Source organism: Tympanuchus pallidicinctus, unplaced genomic scaffold (genome assembly GCF_026119805.1).
Source record: "Tympanuchus pallidicinctus isolate F22 unplaced genomic scaffold, pur_lepc_1.0 scaffold1, whole genome shotgun sequence".
Lineage (NCBI taxonomy): Eukaryota > Metazoa > Chordata > Aves > Galliformes > Phasianidae > Tympanuchus > Tympanuchus pallidicinctus.
In genome coordinates, this window is record NW_026294618.1 from 3,123,994 (window position 1) to 3,144,559 (window position 20,566).

The window sequence follows — 20,566 nt, forward strand, 5'->3', positions numbered from 1 at the left end:
GTCTTTTGATAAATGAGGACCAGAAGGGAAACATTTAAATCCCTCATGAAAAACATTTTCACATTGAAGTATGCTAATTAAAAACAATAGGCAGTTGTTTCTGTCTGTACTTGGCCTGAACATTTTCTAGGACAAACAGATTGTCGTTGACTCTGAGGAAATTACCCTAATTAACATTAGCTGAAAATCAGGTATTGGGATTTCTAATTCTCCATTCGTTCATTTTTTTTATCTAAGTTACATCTTTTCAAGATAAACTATTGGATTCACTCCCTTTAAGTTGCCAGAGTACAAAAACACTTTGTACAGAGACACAACCTAGAATTCCACACAACCTCTTCCAATTCAACATTCTGTTGGTTTTTTTTTATCACTGAGGCTAACTTTCAAACCCAATCCTCTTCTGTGAAGATTTCACCATAAATTCATCACCATCACTTCCCATAATTGCTTTGCTATAATTCCTGCCATAAGAAAACACTTCCAAACCTTTTAGGACAGCCTCAAAGGAGCCCTTGAGGTGAGCTGAAACAACCCAGGGTTCTGAGGGAGGCCCCAGTGTGTCAATTCTTCGACCCTGGAAAGAAAAACAAAACAGAAGAATTAAGCTAAGTAGATAACTTTGACATAATCATGGCTTCTAAGTTCATTCTAATAGTGGAAAACTCCTGCTACAGCAGCTGCAGGCTGAGCAGCATATTGAACAGCCCAAAGCATAAGATGAGTATGTGTAGAGGACTGAAGACAAACAGAAAGAAGCTGAAGTCTCATGCCTAACAGTTGTAAAACAAGTCTCATGTTGAATGGATATCCAGAGCCAGCTTTACTGTAAAAGAGTAGCAATTTACCAACAATGAAGGACTCACTGGGCCTAGTCTACTGCTTCCAAGACTTGTGTTGGTACCTCTGGCATGGCTGTGCTGCATCACATAAACAGCCAAGCACGTTCTAGATATGCTGACCTCTACAAAGCACTGCTATGCATTGTGCAGACTTGCTTGGCCAGACCAGGAGGCACCATCAGACATTCTCTGTGATCACAGAATCATTGAATCGCTAGGGTTTGAAGAGATCATGAAGGAGGTAAACCACCCTTCAATGGACGGGGACACCTACAACTCCATTAGATGCTCAGAGCCCCATCCAGGTGAGAATGTCAGTCTTCATAACTGTTTTGAAGGTCTCTCATTCCTCAAAGATATCCTCTGAGCATCAGCACCACGTCAGAAAACTGCACACGACTGATTCTACAACACAGATCTAACACTCACAGGAAAAAGCTGAGAAAGACATCTCACAATAGCAATGTTTGCTTATTTATGCAATCCTTTGTCATATGTATTTGTACAGCTATTCTACGCTGTACTTCGGTCAATATCATAGCTTCTGGATTGCTTGGAAATGTCAAAATCATACAGTATGAATAAAAATGTCCATTCACAAAGGGGCAAATCCTACCTTCTTATCCAGGAAAACAATTTGCGGCTGTACAGGAAGCTGCTTTTCAGTTTCTCCATCTGAAGGCTGCACGTGAACAGAGATGCTATAGGGCCTCACATACAAACAAGTTCCTAGGTGCTGTCTGCTTCCATTTTGTTTCACATGCAGAAGTAAACAAACAAAGAAATAAATAAATCAGAAAATTGCTGCTATTTATACCTAAAGCTAATCCAAGAGGTAATTAACAGAGCTATGGCACTTTCTGTTCACAGAACGTTTTACTGTGCTGTCTGCATAGAAAAGTCCATAAACCAGGTTGTTCAAAGTCCCATTCAGTCAAAGCCAGGCTGGATGGGGCTGTGAGCAACGTGGTCTAGAGGGAGGTGTCCCTGCCTACAGCAGGGGGTTGGAAATGGATGATCTTAAGGGTCCCTTCCAACCCCAAATATTCTATGATTCTATGAGTCAATACTACATGTCTGTTGTGAGTAGTACTAAAAAATTACTGATTAACCTTATGGTGGCACTTCAAATCATGGGATGAGAGCAGCATGCATGGAACTGTGAAACAAGCATCATTTTGAAGAGACAATACCGAATTAATAAATGATCTCTTTGTTCCTATCCTCAGTTTGCAGATGGAAAATTGAGAAATGTAAAAAATAAATGGCTCTTCCCATGCAGTAGACAAGGAAATAATGAATTGAGAACTGTAATACCATGGCCCCCAAAATCTCTGTCCCATTGCACTGAGAATGATGCAGGCTGCAAATACTTCCTGTCCAGCAGAACCGCTTCTAGAAAGTATCTTTGAGCTCCTCTAAAAAAAAATAATTCAGTTCTTTTATACAAGCACAGCACTTACAGTGCTTTAATGCATTTCTGCGTCCCATAATTCCTGCACTACTTTTCATTATCTGTGAAGTCTGTGTACCTACATACAGCAGTATACAGACGCCCCATTGAAAGACATCAGTTTTTCAAGACTTGAAATTTAACTTAGAGAATCCCAGGAGAGGGCTTTTGCATTTGAATACAGAATCAACATTTTATTCTGAGCCTACATCATTTCGTTCCTTCTCTCAGTGCTTTGTGTCATTTAGTATCTCTTTTACATATATATGTGTATATGTGTATATACTTCTAATCTGCAACTGCCGTGAAGCGACTGGGGGCTTCATATTGTCTGAAATGAAAGGAAGAAAGGCATTCATTCATCTCGAGAGCTTGCTGGAAGGTGTTTACAAACAGAAGATATATGGAATATCAGTTTCCTTAGGTTTAACTCAGGGTTTGATTTTTGAGGGGGGTTTTACTATGCATCACAAAGCAGAAACTGCTTATCTTGCAACTGAAGAAAAATACTGGCCTGAAAAATGGACACTGGAAGACCAAATAAAATCACAGAATCACCAACGCTGGAAAAGACCTCCAAGATCATCCAGTCCAACCATCCACCTACCACTAATATTTTCCCACTAAACCATTCCCTTAGCAGCAGGTCTGTATGGCTCCTGAACATCTCCAGGAATCACCATTCACACCACCACCTCCCTGAGCAGCCCTTCACAGTGCATTATCACTGAATATTTTCTAATATCTAAGATATTCATACCTAAGATATCTAATATCTAAGATATTTTTCCAAATATCCATCCTCAGCCTCCTCTGGAGCAACTTGAGGCCATTCCCTCTCATCTTAGCTAATAAAGCTTTAATGACACCTGAAGTCTCAAGAGCTGACTCAATGATTTAAAAAAAAAACAAACATTTGGCTTGGCTCTTTTTCTTCTTTTTTTTTTCAGTGTGGGAAATTCAGAAGGGTGATGATACATAGGAAATCCATGTCAATGGCACCAAGGCATTCACCTGTGCTCTTTTCTACCTCCTTCATTAATGAGGATTCAGCATTTTAACTTAAACCCACTTCAGGCACAATACACCAAGTCACTCCTGACATGGTGGAGTTCAGCAACTTCTGTGAGCTCTCTGATTCCAACTGAGTCCAGATAAGTTTAAGTGAATCTTGACATAGCTTCTTAAGCAAGAAAAACAAAACAAAACAAACAAACAAATAAACAAAAAAAAACATTGTGTTTCTCTCCCCAGTTTCTTTAAAACTGCCAAAAAGCAGGAAAAAGGCTGGAATGAAATGCCTCAACTCCGCACTCTAGGCTCTACGTGGGAAAATGGTGTTTGTGTTGCACGGAAAGGAAGCCTGCTGCAAGGAAGTAGGAAGTAGAAATTCCTGCTCCCCAAACAGAGCAAATGGAAGAAGGGAAAAGGGAAGGGGAGGGGATGGGAAGGGGAGATGAAGATGCAAAAAGAACCCAATCATAACAACAACAAAAAAAAGGCACAAAAGTAACATACAGACATGGTTAAGAACTGGTGCTTGTTTGCAGGTGATGTGAATCCAGCTAGCACAAGCACAGACCATGACATTTGTATTCCACATGGCCCGATGTTATTCCTGCTGTGAGGGAGCCCCTGCCTCAGGGTGCAGCCCTGTGTGCAGCTAGTCACTCTCCCGTGTTCGGGTATTGGTGTGGAAGACCAGAGCATCCAGCTGCTTCCCTGTTGATTTCTGCTGCTAGAAAAATAGGTTTTCTTGGCACAGCTCTGCCTCTGGGAGATGGGAAATTGCTGTGCCTCAGAAGGGCTGGAGCAAGGAAATCTGCCTTCCTCATGATGGACACGAAGAGCATGCTGTTTTGTCACCACCCTGAAGTCTCACTGGTAAGGAGCAGGCTGGTCTGAAATTCCCTGCTGACAGCACTTGACAGCAAGCAGCTCGGTTGCTCAGTGCCTTGCAGCTCTCCTAAAGGTGGCAAGCAAGCAGGCACTGCTCAAGATACATGGGTCAGCAGTAACCTCAGGGTCAGGCTCCTAAACCTTCTACCATCAGGGCTGAGGTCTAATGAAGATGCTGAGGCTCTGCAAGAAAGCACGCCTCTGCTCCTTGGAATCATAGAATCATTTGGGTGGGTAAAGACCTCTGTGATCACCAAGTCCAATTGTTCAGTAGCAAGGAAGTTAGAGTTACAAATTAGAGCGTCTACTGCAGGTGTCAAGGCATGACAGACTGACAGCCCGTCACAGACTCTGGTCCTGGCCCAACAACAAAGCCTAAGACAACTCCCAGATGGTTTAGAAGCCATCCAGAGACTCCTCCCCAGGCAGTTTGGTCGGGGCTACTCTGAAATGATGTGTGAAAGGATTTAATTTTAGGGACATGGGCTGATCCATATAATCTGAACTTGTTGACAGAGCATGCTCCCTTGCATATTTAATTTACTCATAAACACAGGCAATTTAATTAAACTACTGTCTGGATACGCCTGCAGTACTAGTAGCCTGGCATCAGTATACACCTTTGAAAGTGGAAGGAGTTTGGGAAGAATTTTTGGTACTGATAACATCAAGATGCATCGCTTGGCAAAGCCAAGAGGTTTTTATTTTGTTCCTGAAAGGAGGTGGCAGGGCCAAGGAAGATGCTGCTATAGTGAAAAGGCACACAATCTGAGGACTTCTATACAGCAAAGGAGGTGCAGATTCACTGGAATGGCTGTGAGTAGCTTTGCCTTTTGGAGAAGTGTCCTCTGTTGTCATATGGTGATGAGGTTGGCCATACACAAAGTGCCTGGGCCACTTCTGCTGGATGTTTCAGCAGATTCCCATGATTTCCTATGTCACAGACAAAAACAGAAGCAACAGTGGAAAGCAGATTTCAGCTTTCTCTAATAAACAAGTAAACAAAGTTATACTGATCATGTCCATCTATGAGGGTGGGGCTGTTGGGCAGAAAAGGACTCATGGTTGCTGATGTCTCTCTTGTTACACGTAGGCTGAGCCAGTAAGACCTTAATTCAAAAACCTGAGCCCCTAAATGCATGTGGAGACATAGCAATGGGGCCTGGCTTGGTGACTAACTGGGGTAAGAAATAAGTGAGCTATGCTCTGTGGGCAAGGCTGGGCAAGAGGAATATACTTCCCCATCTAATCATGTGGAGGGCATTCATTTCTTGAAGCAAAGATGCCTTCATTAGAAGCTGGATATTTTGTGGCAGTTGAAGGCATCAGATAAGTTGGTTAGACTGAACAAGTTATGAAAAAGTGGCCCAGGAACATCCAGAAATGTCTCCCACATTAGGACAACCTTCCTCCCTGCTCAGATAGCTTTCCTTTTCCACTTTATGATCCCAGTGACACCAAAGGCTGAAGGTGAGCAGCTGCCTGGTGGAGGCAACTGGCAGGGTCCTATGGGCTGGAGCAATGAGAAGTCATCCTAAAAAAAGAGGCAGGAGGACCCTATTGGGTCCACTCAAGGGTATGGTAGGATGAGAGGACCCTTCAGAACCAGTCCATCCAACAGAAGGGAAACACTCTCCAACTTCATTAGCAGCTTCCATTAATCGCTGAGTGGAAATACCTGTGCTCAGAACTCTATCTGCTCGTGGTGAGGAGCTAACCCAGGTCTCTTCCATAACACGCTCCCAAAGCTTTCTGTCAGAGGAATGTCTTTTATTGAATGTAAGCAGCATCATGCCGGAGGTCAGAGCTTCGCCGCTGCTGCATATCCCAAGGTAATATCACTTTAAGCTCCACATAAACTCTTAAACAGTTTCTATCCTAAAACCAGACCGTAGGTGGTACAGTTTTTTACGATATGTTATAATAGTGCAATAAATCTGTTAGCTTAAAATCGAATCTCCGTGGCCTTTTAGAGAAATCATCATTAAATGCAAGGCCCTGTTAATGATGCCATCCCAGTGAAATTGTTTAATCTGCTAGGGGGGTGAAAGGTCACCAAATGAATTTTTTATAATACATCAACTTGACACGCAATAGGGAAAACTGTAATAGATAAAAGCAAAGGAAAAGGGCACTGTCTTCTTCTGATAGGTCAATAGCAGCCAAGAGAGTCACTCATCCACTTTTCCTTCACTACCATGCTCCTTTTCCATTTAATATGGACACCCAATTAATACCTCAGCACCATAGACAACCTCATTTTAGGTGAATTATAGCAATTTCTTCCCCCTTCTCTGAAATGAAAGTGATCACAATACATCATAGCATTGTGCGAATTAACGTTAATTGATTCGAGTTACCAAGCATTGATGGGCCACTTCTATAATCTGGCCCTTATTGGGAGCTGGAAGGGATGGAGGGAAGATTAGATTGCACCATCCGTTGCTTTGACGACGGCGGTCACCTGACGGCTTGTTAGACAGTTGTACGCTTCTATTGCTGGCCCCAGTGGGGTCGTCAGTAAACTGGAGTGATGTCCAAACATCATTACACGCTGCTCCGATATTAAAGCAAAGGGATTAGCACCTTATTGCAAGCAACCTGGATTTGTCATTGTGCTGTCGTTATCCAATTTCCAGATGATAATGTGACTGTGGCCTGCGGGCGCGAGGTCCTACAGCCAAACTGAGGGCTGTATATATATATACCCATATCCATATATATATATGTGTGTACACACATCCCTACAAAGACACAGAAACCAAAGCCACTTAACCCTTTGCTCACCAGGCTCCTGCTAACAAAGCATGTGGAAGAATTTGTCTTCCTTTTCCATGCGATGTCAAGAGTATGATGTGACAGTGACACGGACTGACCTCAGAGCCAACACAGCTGTCACTCACTGTAATGTCACACCAGCCCAGCTCTACCAGTAGAGGCCTTAAACAAGTCAGAATGGGGACAGGATGGATCCCTCAGAGACTTAGCTGTGCTGTGCATTCACACCACGGAAATGATCAGAGGAGTAGATTTTACCCACAGGCTGCATTAATGGTTAAGGGGGAAATCACATAGGTGTGTGATGTAAGCCAAGCAGCCAGCACAGAGTGCCTGACCTGGAATCAGGTCTCTTTCCAGTCTCTGAGAAAGGTGATGGGTATCCTCCTGGCTCTCAGGTGTACTGAGCTGATCCCAACAGCTATACCCTCATGGAGAAAAGCAGAGAATCAGTGAAGTCTCCCTTTGGACTGATCCCCTTTATTTTAAAATGATTAAAAACCCTCAAAGATCCATATTGTTGCGGAGAATGTATGGCAATAAATCCCTTCTTCCTCTCACAGAGACCTGCCTCTTTGCTGACAGCGGTAGCACTCATTTTCCTGAGTCCTTCCCAACTTCACCTTTCCTCACCTCTGCTCTCCCTTCCCCCTTCCTCCCTCCTGCTCCCTTCTCAGAGGAGCTGATTGGTTTTTGGAAGTCTACAGCTGCCGCAAGCTGTGCTCTCCATCACAGCTACAATGTGGGTAAAACTTGAATTCCAGTCTGATGAAAAACTGTTATTATCCAATTTGGAGTGGCAACATCAAGCCCCATGACTGTCGTCCAAAGGGATATTACAGGGATTCCTTTGAAAACTTCCAAGGGAAACACTGGTTTTATACAAGGATTGCATACAAAAGGACAGACTACTCTGACCCCATTTTCTTTTTCCCCCAAGTCAAGCACTCAGTTTTATGGACAGACACCACTGTATCCAGCCGTTTTCTGTACTGTGCACTACAGGCAACCTGCACATAAATATGTCTGAAATAAGCAACCTCCCACAGGAAATCTGCTCCAGCAGAGGTTGGACTTGCTGATCCCCTGAGATCCTTTCCAACCTCTGTGGTTCTGTGATTCCATGGTGTGTACCTCTTGTTGGCAGATCCTTGAACTGCTGTTTACCAGTTTGAAAAGAGTTAGGAATTAAGAACAAAACGCTGAAATTCATCTTGATTCCTACAACACAATACAATCATGACTTTTTATATGGTATAACACCGTTTATATATGGTTAGCATCCACTTTAATCCCATTAGGCTTCTCATGCCATCACTCCTACAACAGCCCATTACAGAATCCCAGTCCTCTGATTGGATACCTTATAGGTTTCACAGTAAATTTATCCATGTGTTCCATAATTTAACTAGATGGCTGAATAGAATCATAGAATCCTTACAGTTGGAAGGGACCTTTAAAAACCATCTAGCCTAACTCCCCTGCAATGAACAGGGACATGCACTGTCATCGGGACCCACAACCTTGTGGATGTTCATGTTCCTCAGGTGGTCATAATCTTCACTTATAGTAGGAGGGACGTTGCTCCCCCAGCCCCATCCTACCAAAGCAAACATTTGAGGGCTGTGTGGTGAGCAGTTATCAGAGATTGAGGCAAAAAAGTTGTTAAGTACTTCAGCCTTCTCCTTGTCTGTTATTACCATCTTGCCTGTGTCACTCACTAGGGTGGGCACACACTCCTGGACTTCCCTTTTCTGGTTGAGGCATCTGTAGAAGCCTTTCTTGTTCTTCTCAGCATCACAAATTCAGTTCAAGCTGGGCCCTGGCTTTCCTGACCTCATCTCTATGTAGCCTGGCTGCTTCCTGATACTCTTCCCACAGTACGTGTCCCTGTTTCCACTGCCTGGGCATTCATTTTCTTCTCACTCTTCAGCTTGACCAGCAGGTCCCAGTTCAGCCACAGCTGTCTTCAGCTTCCTTTCCTAAGTAGCTTCGCTGGGGGATGGCGAGCTCTTGCACACTGAGGAAAGCTTCCAGCTAAGATAAGAGATGTTGGCCAAAAAGGGGGCTCAGCTATTTGTATTTGAGGAATGTTCCCAAGATATCTACAGCAAATTAACTTCATCTGAGTGCTCCAGATAAAGCCCTGATAGAGCCTCCAGTGCTGCAGCTCTGGGGTTAGGACTTTCAGCATCCTGCCTTGCCCACCCTGGGAGGGAAAATAGTATTCCCACACAAGTGAAAAAAAGTTGTCAGCCCCCCCCCCCTTTCACAGAATCACAGAATCACCAAGGTTGGAAAAGACCTAAAAGATCACCCAGTCCAACCATTCACCTATTGCCAATAGCTCCCACTAAACCGTGTCCCTCAACACAACATCCAGTCTTTCCTTGAACATCCCCAGTGTCGTTGACTCCCTGGGCAGTCCATTCCAGAGCTTTCTTAAAGCTCTGTGCAATTACACTCAACAGCCAGCCTAAAACCTGCACAAAGTTTCTTGCCAGGGTCAGGATGTGTCAGCATTAATGCAGTTTGCACCTCCAACACTGCCTGCTTGTGTGCACGCTGTGTGATAAGGCAGTGAGTGCTGACTTCTCCCTTAGTTCGCTGGATTGGTTCTGCTGTCTGAATGAGCAGTTCCTTGACAATTTGCTTCACTTTTACTGCTCAAGTCTCAATCAGTGTTAATTCCTTTATTCACATTATCTTTCACGTGCTACCCTAAACATAGCTCTTAATAAGGGAAGATTAATGCCTGCAAATTTCCGTATGCAACATGTTAAAGTTCCATCAGGCATCAGTGAGTTTCCTGCTCCACTTTGGGGACAGGGACTACATGGCATCTGGAAGACTGTCTGGCTTTTGTATTTCTGATTCTGTATAAAGACACCCACAGAAATTTGCCCATATTTCTGTTGCTATACTCTCTTGTACTTTAATATACATACTGATATGAGGAAAACTTTACAAGAGAGAGATTCCTGTCTGTGAATACACTGCAGCAGATATTTAAACACAGATATATACTGAAGGAGAAAGTTATGTGATAACTGCAGGCAGTCTCTGCTGAGCAATGGCCTTTTTGTTGTTGGCTAGAAGCAAGAGGAGCTACAAGTCTGAAGCCACAGGAAGACTGGCCCTGTGTGAGTGCAGCTTCTGTGAATATCTGAGATTTTGCTCAATCCCAACTGGGTTTTGCATCACTCTGAGGTGAAAACATTTCTCTTTTCCTTCCACAGAAAAATGCATAGGTATACTTATCCTGACTTGTAATCCCAGACCCATTATCCTTGCCTGTGCTAGCATGTACTGCCTAAAGAGAGACAGATAGACAGTGGGGATATTACATGTCCCAACAGGAAAGCCCTGATTTCATTTCACGAGTTATCTGTGGCCTTATTGCATCAGAAATGTCAGCCATGAGTAATCCCAGAAAGGCTGTGACTGATGGGGAGCAATAAATAACACAGCAGAGGAGCCCACACGGCTATGTGTGTGTAGATGTGGAGCTGGTTCTCCCATTTGGTAGTTAGAATTCTCTTGAATATGCATCCCAGGTCTTTCCTTAGTGAGATGGTGAGTATGCAGCTGCAAGCTGGCCCTGCTCTTGTCCTTATAACAAAACATAGGGCCCTGCTTTGATCACTGCTGCTCAAAGAGCATGCCCAGATGGAAAGATAGGAACAGCTTCCTGAGTGCCAACCAGTAGATCAATCTCCAGTGCAATGAAAATGTCATCTCTGCTTGAAAATATGTAGCTGAAAAGCTTCTTTCCTGGCACACAGAACAGGGTGATCCTCTCCTCTAGGTGATCCCTGCTTATGTCCCACAATGACAAGAGGTGATGGCCTCAAATTGTGCCAGAGGAGGGCCAGCTTGGATAACAGAAAACATTTCTTCTCCAAAAGAGCAGTGAAGCAGTGGCACAGCTTCCCAGAGAGGTGATGTGGTCACCATCCATGGAGGTGTTCAATGTGGCACTGAGGTTTGTGGGCAGTGAGCATGGTGGGAGTGGATTGGGGTTGGGCTTGGTGATCCTAAAGGTCTTTTCCAACCTCAATGACTTGATGATTCTATCTTATACAGTGTGTTCAGTAACCTATAGACTTCTAATAGCGTTCTGGTGACCTTATCCTGAAAAACTGCAGCTTGCTCCTGACTTGCATTGTAACCCATGTTGCTCTTCTTGTTGCTCCTTTTGATCTGGTATCAGTAACAGACAGTGAATGAGAGATCACATGTCACACTCTACAACATGTCTTGTAATAGCATAAAGGATAACATTTGCTACCACAGACTGGAAAGCTTCCTACAGATTTTGCTGCCACATTTTGTGGTGTCCTGCATCACAACAGAAGCACAATATTGAAAATAGTGAAGCTGGATAAAAAAAAAACATTGTGTATCTTCAAAGTTTGGCCTAGTTTATCTTGCAGATAACAATTTCCCACTTGTGCTAAAAATGGTACTACTTAGAAAACAAATCAAGTCAAAACAATGACTCTTATGTCCCCAGAGAAGCAAACCCTAATGAGGGTTCACCACTACTGTAAGCCACACTGAGCCTAGTGGAAAAGTTAAGCATGTGAATAGCACTTCCTATCACCAACAGACAGCAGGATGGTACTGGGGTCAGTGGTAGAAAGTTAGAGGATATGGTATTAATTAGAGAAAATAAGTCTTAGACAAATTCAATTTCTTTCTATTGTAGATGGAATATGCTTATACTTGGGTAAGGCTCAGTAGTGCACAACATCAAAAATAACATTATGCAATATCAAGAGCATACACAATAAGGTTGCCAGGCATCAAATCCCATGTCCCCTATTAAAAGCAGATGGGATATTACCTTTTTCATATTTCCCATCTGCTTTTAATACAGATTCAGGATCTGAAGCTGAAATATACTGCTGTCTGTTCCCCTCTCAGCCTTGCTCCTCTCAGCCCTCTCTGCAGATAAGGGCTGCCATCTGGGTTTGCAAATAGAGGCTGCAGGAAGGCTCAAAGGAGCAAGATGAGGACAGAGGAAGGAAGGACAGAAAGGTCTGTTTGTGGCTGTGGAGGAGAAAATCACCTTCAGAGATTGAGCCTTGGCACAGAACATCAATAAAAAATGACTGCAGACAAAACTGACCTACAACTAGTTACCTGACAGAGCTCAAAAGGTAGTTCCCATTGGGAAATCATTCTCAAGTGCAGGGCTGTCCTGCACAGTTCTGTTAAAATTAGATGCAGGCCTGATGTTGCACCTACCCACACACATATGTGCATATATGTATCATAGAAATCACAGGATCATTGGGTTAGAAGGGACCTTTCCAATCCAATCCCTTGCTAAAGCATGCTCCCTACAGCAGGTTACAACTCCAGAGAAGGAGTCTCCACAACCTCTCTGGGCAGCCTATACCATTGCTGCCACTCTCACTGTGAAAAAACATTTTCCTCATGTTTGTATGGAACTTCCTATGTTCCAGTTTGTGCCTTTCTGTCACTGGGCATTGCTGAGAAGAGCCTGGCCCCATCCACCTGACATAATTTCCTCTTAGTGAATCCGTGTTGACTGATAGCCTCTTTTTCTTCCACTTGCCAGGAGATAACATCCAAAATAAGCTCCTCCATCACATTCCCATAGGTGGAGCTGAGGCTGTAGGTGCCTGACTCCTCCTTCTTGACCTTTTTAAAGACTGGAGTGGCATTGGCTCTGCAGGCACATCTCCCATTCTCAATGACTTTTCAAAGATGATAAAGTGGGAAATCACTTCTGCCAGCTCCCTCAGCATTCATGGGTGCATCAGGATCCCTGGATTCATTTGCGTTGATTTTGCCTCCATCATCTCTGACCACATCCTCCTTGACCAAGTGAAAATCCTCCTTTCCCCAGACTGTCTCTCTAACTCCAGGGTCTGGGATTCCTCATGGGCAAACTTAGCAGTAGAGACTGAAGCAAAGAAGACATCCAGTATCTCTGCCATCTCAGCATCCTGTTAACAGGGAACACACCTCATTCAGCAATGGGACACTTTTTCCCCTGTGATCACTTTGCTACTGACATACTTAAAAAAGCCTTTTTTGTTGTCCTTGACCCCCCCCTAGAATTAATTCCAAATGGGCCTTAGCCTTCTTTGTGGCATTCCTGTAGGCCCTGATAATATTTCTGTATTCTTCCCAAGTTGCCAGACCACTTTTCCACATTCTATAGAATTCTTCTTCCATTCATGTTTTTTTTTTCTATGATCTTCTTGCTCATCCCTGTGTGTTTCCTGCCACCTTTGGCTGATTTCTTAAGGATCTTGAGCTTGGAAGAAGGGATGCTTGAATGTCAACCAATTCTGGGCCCTTTCAATGTTCTAACCTATGGGATGCCTCCAAGTAGGTCCATGAAGAGGTCAAAAATGGCTCTTCTGATGTTGAGGGTTGCAATCCTACTTACTGCTTTATTTTTTTCATTTCCTTCACTATCTCATGGTCGCTGCATCCAAGGCTGCCCACAGCCTTCAAATTCCCAGCTACCCCTTCTCTGTTTGCCCCTACAAGGTTGAGAAGCACATCTCTCTTCGTTGTCTCCTTCACCACCTGCATCCGAAACTTATCTTCCATGCACTTTATGTATTATGTATGAAAATATGTATGTACAGTACTTAGAAAATGCAATTTTTTTTTTTTCTTCTGGCTTTATGTATTAAAGCATACAAATCAAGGTGGTCAGGCACTGGGATGGGCTGAAATGGGCTGTGCAGGGAAGTGGTGGAGTCACTGACTGTGGAGGTGTTCAAGAAACGTTTGAATGTTGTATTGAGAGACATGGTGTAGTGAGAACTATTGGTGACAGGTAAACAGTTGGACTGGATGATCTTGTAGAGGTCTTTTCCAACCTTGGTGATTCTATGATTCTAAGGTTTAGGCCTGAGAGTGATTCAGGGCAATAACCGTCTACCACAGCACATTTCTGGCACGACATTTATAAATACTCATAGATTTCATTGTTAAGAAGTTAAGGGCTTCAGTAGTTTGAACTCTTAAAAATCACTGAGTTTACCTACTACTTTATAATTTCATGGCAGATTTGCATAAAATCCATTCCTGGATTAAAATATCATGGACAGCTTTGTACTACATAGACATCCATGAGCACCGAGAAAATGTCATGATAATTTGGCTAGATCAGAGCCAGGATTTTAGTTAATACTTCACCACAGCTCTGTTAGGGAAACTTTTTAATGTGCTTTACCTCAGTCATATTTCAGTAAATGGGGAACTTACTCTGTATCTTATTAAGCAGGTCAAGTGATTTGATTCACTCAATTCACTTTAATCAGCATCAACATTTTTTTTAGGATACTGCAGGAGCACACTTACCTCCTATTATCTCTTCCTGAGAACAGTAAGTCAGGCTGATTCACCATTATAGTATCAACCGGTAAGCCCAGGACTGTCTGAAGGTCTCCAGTCTGATGAGCATTGATAATTGCACTAGCCAGGATCTTTAAACTGTCAATTGTTAAGGAACGCTGGAACTCATTTATTTGGTGGCCTGGTGGATCACCAAATTCAAAAATCAGCACTTTTGATGGACCAGCTGCATCAGACGACTGCACAACTCGAGCATTTACTGCTGCTCTCCCTCGTCCCCATGATCCAGATCTGCTATGAAAGGTCGTGCAAAACGTCATGTTGGGGCAGTGATATTTCTTTTTGCTAGCATTGTCTGAGATGACTTCCAACATGCTTTCACCTCCCGGCACTCGATAGACTATTCTGACTTGATCATGACCAACCTGCAAGAAATCAGCCAACTGATGCATGATATTTGCCTCACCCTCTTCCCCAGTGGTCTCAGTTACAGTGAAAGCCACATGAAGAGAAAGGCCAGTGACTATTTGTACAGGCTCCTCTTCATGAAGAAGGACATAGAGAAGATTGTCCTCAAAGCTAAAATAATTGGTTCCTGCCCCTTCATTCCACGAGAAGGAAGATAGAGTTGGAGAGATATATTTCCCTTCAGTGAAGACACGAAGGCTGAGGGGTTCATTGTAGAAAATAGCAAGGGGCAGTCTGGTTGAGTTCTGCCCACTGAGGAGGTAGAGTCTGAAAATCAGAGGCGTAAGGTCTGGGAAGCAAACTGTTGTGAGTCTGGTGGTTGGCAGTACAGAGAAGAGAGCAGAAGGGTGCTGTGCAGAACGACACGATGCATCTGAAGCTCCGTCACTGAAGGTATCCATAAAGCTGCCAGTCACTGCTACTACTGGAAACAGGTCCTGCTTGACCATGCTGGAGTCTAAATTTTCCAGGATGACAAATGCATAGTCTGCCTGTTTGCAGAAGTAGCCTTGTACTGAGGGCTTGAAGACACACTTGCTGTCATCTCTGTAAATTCCTGGAAGGACAAGCAGAGGTGGGGAAAGAAAAAAAAAAAAAGTATCAGATGTCATCTCAACAGTTTGTGCTACAGCTGCGTATTTTCCCATTTGGTGCTCAAAGTCACTTTTGCAGGTGCTAAAATTCTAACTAGTTTTGAGAGGTCTGGACGCTATTGGTATTAAACAGATTGAAACTACATCTACCTGAAGAAGACCTTAACCTGAAAATAGTTGAGAACTGGTAGTACGTGGGCTGCTCTGAAAGTCATGCCTTCTTTTTTATGATGCTTATCGATGTTGGTGGGATGACAGTAGAGGCGGAACCTTCCCAGCAATATGCTATTACATGTTGTTGCCATGTGATAAATGGCAGCAGAGGGGCAGTGACAAGACGTGGTGTCACTACTATGAGTCAGAGTCAAAACAGAGGTCCATGGACCAGCAACATGTGAGTTCCTCATTGAAGAAAATGTTCAAGACACAGATCTCAGTAGGTAAAGTGATATGCACTGTCTTTGGGATAGAAAATGGGTTTGATCCTTCTGGATTTCCTGGAACCCAGACGAACCATCAACTCTGATAGCTACGTCATGATGCTGGCTAAGCTGAAGACTTGAACTTTCAGAGTCAGACCAGAGAAGACAACCTTTCTCTTACAGCCCCAATGACAGTCTGAAGACCACGGACCACGTAGCCCATCTTGGCTGGGCCATCCCACAGTCAAGTCCGAATTTTGCATACCCTAACTTCCATCTGTTCAGGCTGAAGAAAAATGGACTGCAACATCTTCCTAGCAAACAACGGTATCATAATAGCTGTGGAACAGTGGATCATCTCCACTTGTGCAGATTTTTATGAGCAAGGCACGTGGATTCTAGTTCATCGCTAGTGAAAATACACAGCTAATGGTGGTGACTTTGTTGAAAAGCTGTGTTTTGTAGCTGAGAACTTGCTCTATCAAATAGTGCTATTGTGCTCTCTGAATCTGTTGTAGTTTCCACGGAAACAAATAAGAGGCATTACTTTCAGAGTGCCTTACGCATATTTGCCCTGTTCATTCTAGAAAATTAATTACATCCACTGTTGAAGGAGTAAGTATGACAGAAGGACAATTGCTCTAAGTCATTTGGACCTCTTAGGGTAGCTATACCTATAAGTATGACCCATGGGAATGCAAAAGCAACTTTAGGGAATACTTCATGTGAACATTTTTCATGAAATGTAACAGGAGCTAAGACACTTCCATATATTCCAGAATCTGCAAGCCAATCCCTTTCTAAGTGTCTGAGGAGATGAGTCATTAGAACCCTTTTATGGATCTGTGCAGAGGAGATATAGTCCATGCAGTCCTCTGCGTTAGGATACGTTCCATCTGATCAAATGTTAGTCTCTGCTTTAACATGGGAGAAATTGTGCCTCAGGCCACAGTGATGAGATCATCACTGATTATAAAGAGAGAATAAAAGTAAATGAGTTCAAATACAGGCACCAACAACATAAACACTTCTGCCCGAAGCATCGTAGGAAAAGATGTGTGTTTCTGTTTTTCCTTCCTTCCTTCAAAACAAAATCAAAGGAGGAATTTGCTGCCATAGCCAGCTATAATCCTCCTTTCCTCCCAAGCCTGCTCTCCCCTAGTTAGCTGTGCTTGTGAGTGCATTAGGCAAATCTCAGCCAACGTCTAAACTTACTGAGCTCCTTGTTCAGTAGTCCTGGGGACGTGTATACAGATCAGCAATGTTTAGTATTAATGATAAAGGGAGAGACATCCATGAGAGCCACAAAGTTCTGAATGAATAGAATGGCATTTGTGCCCTTTTAGAGGCACGACATCACGACTGGTAAAGTCACTACTAGAAGAAAATGACAGGCTGCTGGAAAAGAGAGGAGCTTGGAGAAAGCAGGCTGGCTCCTGGAATCCCACGGACATTTACCTATGACTTATTTCAAGGGGATTCCGCATGTGCAGACTCAAAGAGCATTTCTCACTCCATTCATCACAGAGGAAAACAGACAAATTACACAAATGTCACAGGCTGCTCAGGAAGGAGGTCCCAGTGAGACAAGACCTATAGAAAAAACACTCTATTTTCAGACACCACCTTGTTGTTTTCCCTTTTCTCCCTTTTTCTTAGCTTTACCTTTCCCTTTCTAGCTGTACCAGAAGGACTGTTTTGCGATGGGTGTCTGCTAGGGGCAAAGGGAGAGGGAGCAGCATCTTTGTTCGCCCTGCAGCACGCAGCCAGCCCCAAAGGTTGGCAGATCTCATTTGCTCTGCTGGAAATGTTCAAGACACTCCATCTCCCTCCAGAGACACGAGACCTGCCAATATTCTGTGATTTCCTAGGACTTCCCTTTGCCTTGCCACGCAGCTTTGCTCGCCTCCCTGCACGCCCATGCATGCACACGCACTGCTGCTCGTCTCCTTCCAAACGGCCTTATCTGCCACTCACAATTTCTGCAGCCTGCAATTTTGATCACTTTTAAATGAAACCCATGCTGGCCTTAGTAATCATAATGTCATTTGCAATTTACCACAAAACACGTTTATTCAGTTAGTAGCACATTGGAGAAAGAGAACTCCATATGAACTCGCCGCTGAAGCCCTAATCTGATTATTTCCTCATGAAAATCCAAGCAGGGGTGCTTGTAAGAGGGGCCTGAGAGGAGAGGGAAAAAGTGAGGCCTGGCCACAGCTGACTCTCATAATCAATGCGAATAGATAAGCGACACGGTGCGTCAGGGCCAGCAGCTAATCCGCCCCAGGGCTTTCCTCTAAAAAAGGCCAGGGTGGACAGGGCTTAATAAATACTGAGTGACCACCGAACATTGAGCTGACATGTGCTATTTACATTGGCAATGAGCAATAACAGTGATAAATTCCAGAAGCTCCCCTCGTTCGTAAATGGGGTGAAATCTGATTAAACGGGTTCTATTTGTGCGCGCGTGTGCGTTTGCACTTATGTTAGAGATGGAAAAAAAAATGGGGGGAAAGCAAGAGAAATCAGTGAGTCACACAGCAGGGGGGTTGAATCTAGACGGTCGTCGTGGTCCATTTTCATCCCAGGCCGTTCTCTGATTCATTCTATGAGTCAACTGGAGACCCTAGGAATGGGTGGGAAGATGGAGGAGACGTTGTGTGCCCTGCTTAGTGCATGAAAGAGAGAAACAGGAGACAGAAAGCATCTGCGCCTTTGCTTTCCACAGATTCCCTTACCATCGAGCCAACATTACTATTTAATTATAGATATAACATGCACGCACACACGGCCACACACAAACATATATATCTATATGAGATTTGAGCACTCAGGTTGCTTCTAGGGGCTCCTGACAAATATTAACTTTGTGTCAATATTTGTCCTTCCTGTCGTGAAATGAGGATTTTCCACCTCATTTCACATTTGAAAAGAAAAATGTGCCGAGGGGGTCCTCTTTGCTTAGGAAAAAAAAAACAAAACAAAAAAATACAAAAAAAAAAACCAGCCAACAACAACAACATCTCATATCCTTTATTTAGAAAAATGGAGCGGGAGGGAAGGAGGGAAGAGTGCTTTTAAAATAGATGTTTTGACTTAAAGGCACATAGAGTCCTTTGCAAGTCTCCTGCCTTTTCCCCAGTTCCCCAACGCCAAATAAATAAAATAAAATGAAATAAATTCTACATTTAAAATCGAATGAAATACATCAACATTAATGATTTTCCCCTTCAGGTTAACACCACCATTTCCTTCAATAATTTTTTACCCGTTTCATGATAGATCTCACAATTCATGGTACAAGGAAAAATACAGTAGTTTTTGGGGGGGTTGTTTTGTGTTTTGTTTTGGTTTTTTTTTTTGACAAAAACAAAAGGCAACGTCAGGTTTTTATCAAAATAAAATAAATCTCCCACAATTTTCTTTCCATCTGACTGGATTTGCCCGTCAGTTATTTCTAATTTAACTACAATTATAGTTACGAAAATATAAAAGCAAGCAGGGAAGGGAGAGGGAGAGGAGAGATAAATGGGATGCTGTTTAGAAATTGCGATTCATTGGCCTTGGGCTGGCCAGCACATATCTTTGCTGAGGGGGAAATATTCATCAGCATTAACTGTTCCTTTTGACCCGCTGACATTCAAATGTGAAATAAGAAAGGCCCAGCAACAGGACTTGGGAAATGTGGCAATGTGCAAAGGTAAATTATTCTGAGGTCAGTCGTTTTTGTAGTGCAAAAGGTTTTCTATGTTTCTTGAGTTCAGATGTCCCCTGTAAATAATTTTGGACCCAGTTCTTCTATCCAATCCCTAGCACAGGCTCCTCGTGCTTTTGAGCTCATCCTTTGAAACCAATGGCATTAATCTTGTAGATCTTCGTGTGCAGAAGTGCAGGCGAGCCTGTCACCTTCAGCAGATGTTGAGACAAGCCATTCCCCATCATTTTTAGAAACCCCACTGATTGTAGATTAGGAATATCATGCAACTGAATGTACCAGTTTCCACATAGAGGGTGAATAAACTGATACGTCTCTTCTGCACAACTAGCAATATGATGAGAGGGAATGGCCTCAAGTTGCACAGGGGAGGTTCAGGTTGGATAATAGGAAAAATTTATTCTCTTTTAAAAGAGTGGTGAAGCAGTGGAATGAGCTGGTCAGGGAGGTGGTGGAGTCTCTGACCTGGAGGTCTTCAAGAAATGCTTAGATGGGCTACTAATGGACATGGTGCAGTGGGGAATTACTGGTGGTAGGTGGATGGTTGGACTGGATGGTCTTGGAGGTCTTTTCCAACCTTGGTGATTCTATGACTCTATGACAAGCAATGCCACGAAGTTTTTGCACACAGTGTGCGCTGGGAACAGACACATGGCAGTGCATGGAGGTGAGAGTGATTGCTCATACATTTGTGTAAGCACGTGTGTGAGACAAGGGACCAGTGTGCAAATAAAAAGAGTGTTTGCTTTAGGCTGCTAATTCTTTCTCCTAAAGAAAATGATTTTTGAATGAAATGAGCCTCATAAGATCACATGGTGTGTGAGGATTTAAGTTCTCCTGTTTATCACTCCTTCATAAAAACCACTGAACTTCCTAGCCAATTTCAGTCACATTTGGGGACTCAGTGATACTGTTCCTACAAGTTCTGCTGAAGTGGATGCCCAAGCAGAGAAAAGATGGTTATTAGTGCACGCACAGAAAGAAAGAATGTAGTGTAAGCTCACCAATACCATGAACCCCAGGATCTGCACTAGTTCTTTCCT

At 43.3% G+C, this 20,566-nt stretch overlaps 1 protein-coding gene across 6 annotated transcripts in view; it reads right to left on the bottom strand.

Moving 5' to 3' along the window:
- The window catches only part of PKHD1 (PKHD1 ciliary IPT domain containing fibrocystin/polyductin), a 244,911-nt gene that overhangs the window by 23,200 nt on the left and 201,145 nt on the right, over nt 1-20,566 (bottom strand). For 4 of the 6 annotated variants that reach the window (XM_052690766.1, XM_052690757.1, XM_052690789.1 and 1 more), the window contains 3 exons: nt 14,329-15,346; nt 1,459-1,585; nt 490-577 (listed from right to left, as the gene is read on the bottom strand). In XM_052690766.1, coding sequence (XP_052546726.1) covers nt 490-577; nt 1,459-1,585; nt 14,329-15,346 — 1,233 coding nt within the window. Of the gene's footprint in view, nt 1-489; nt 578-1,458; nt 1,586-8,693; nt 9,010-14,328; nt 15,347-20,566 lie in introns of those variants that run through there. The other 2 variants (XM_052690775.1, XR_008208610.1) reach the window with 2 other exon arrangements.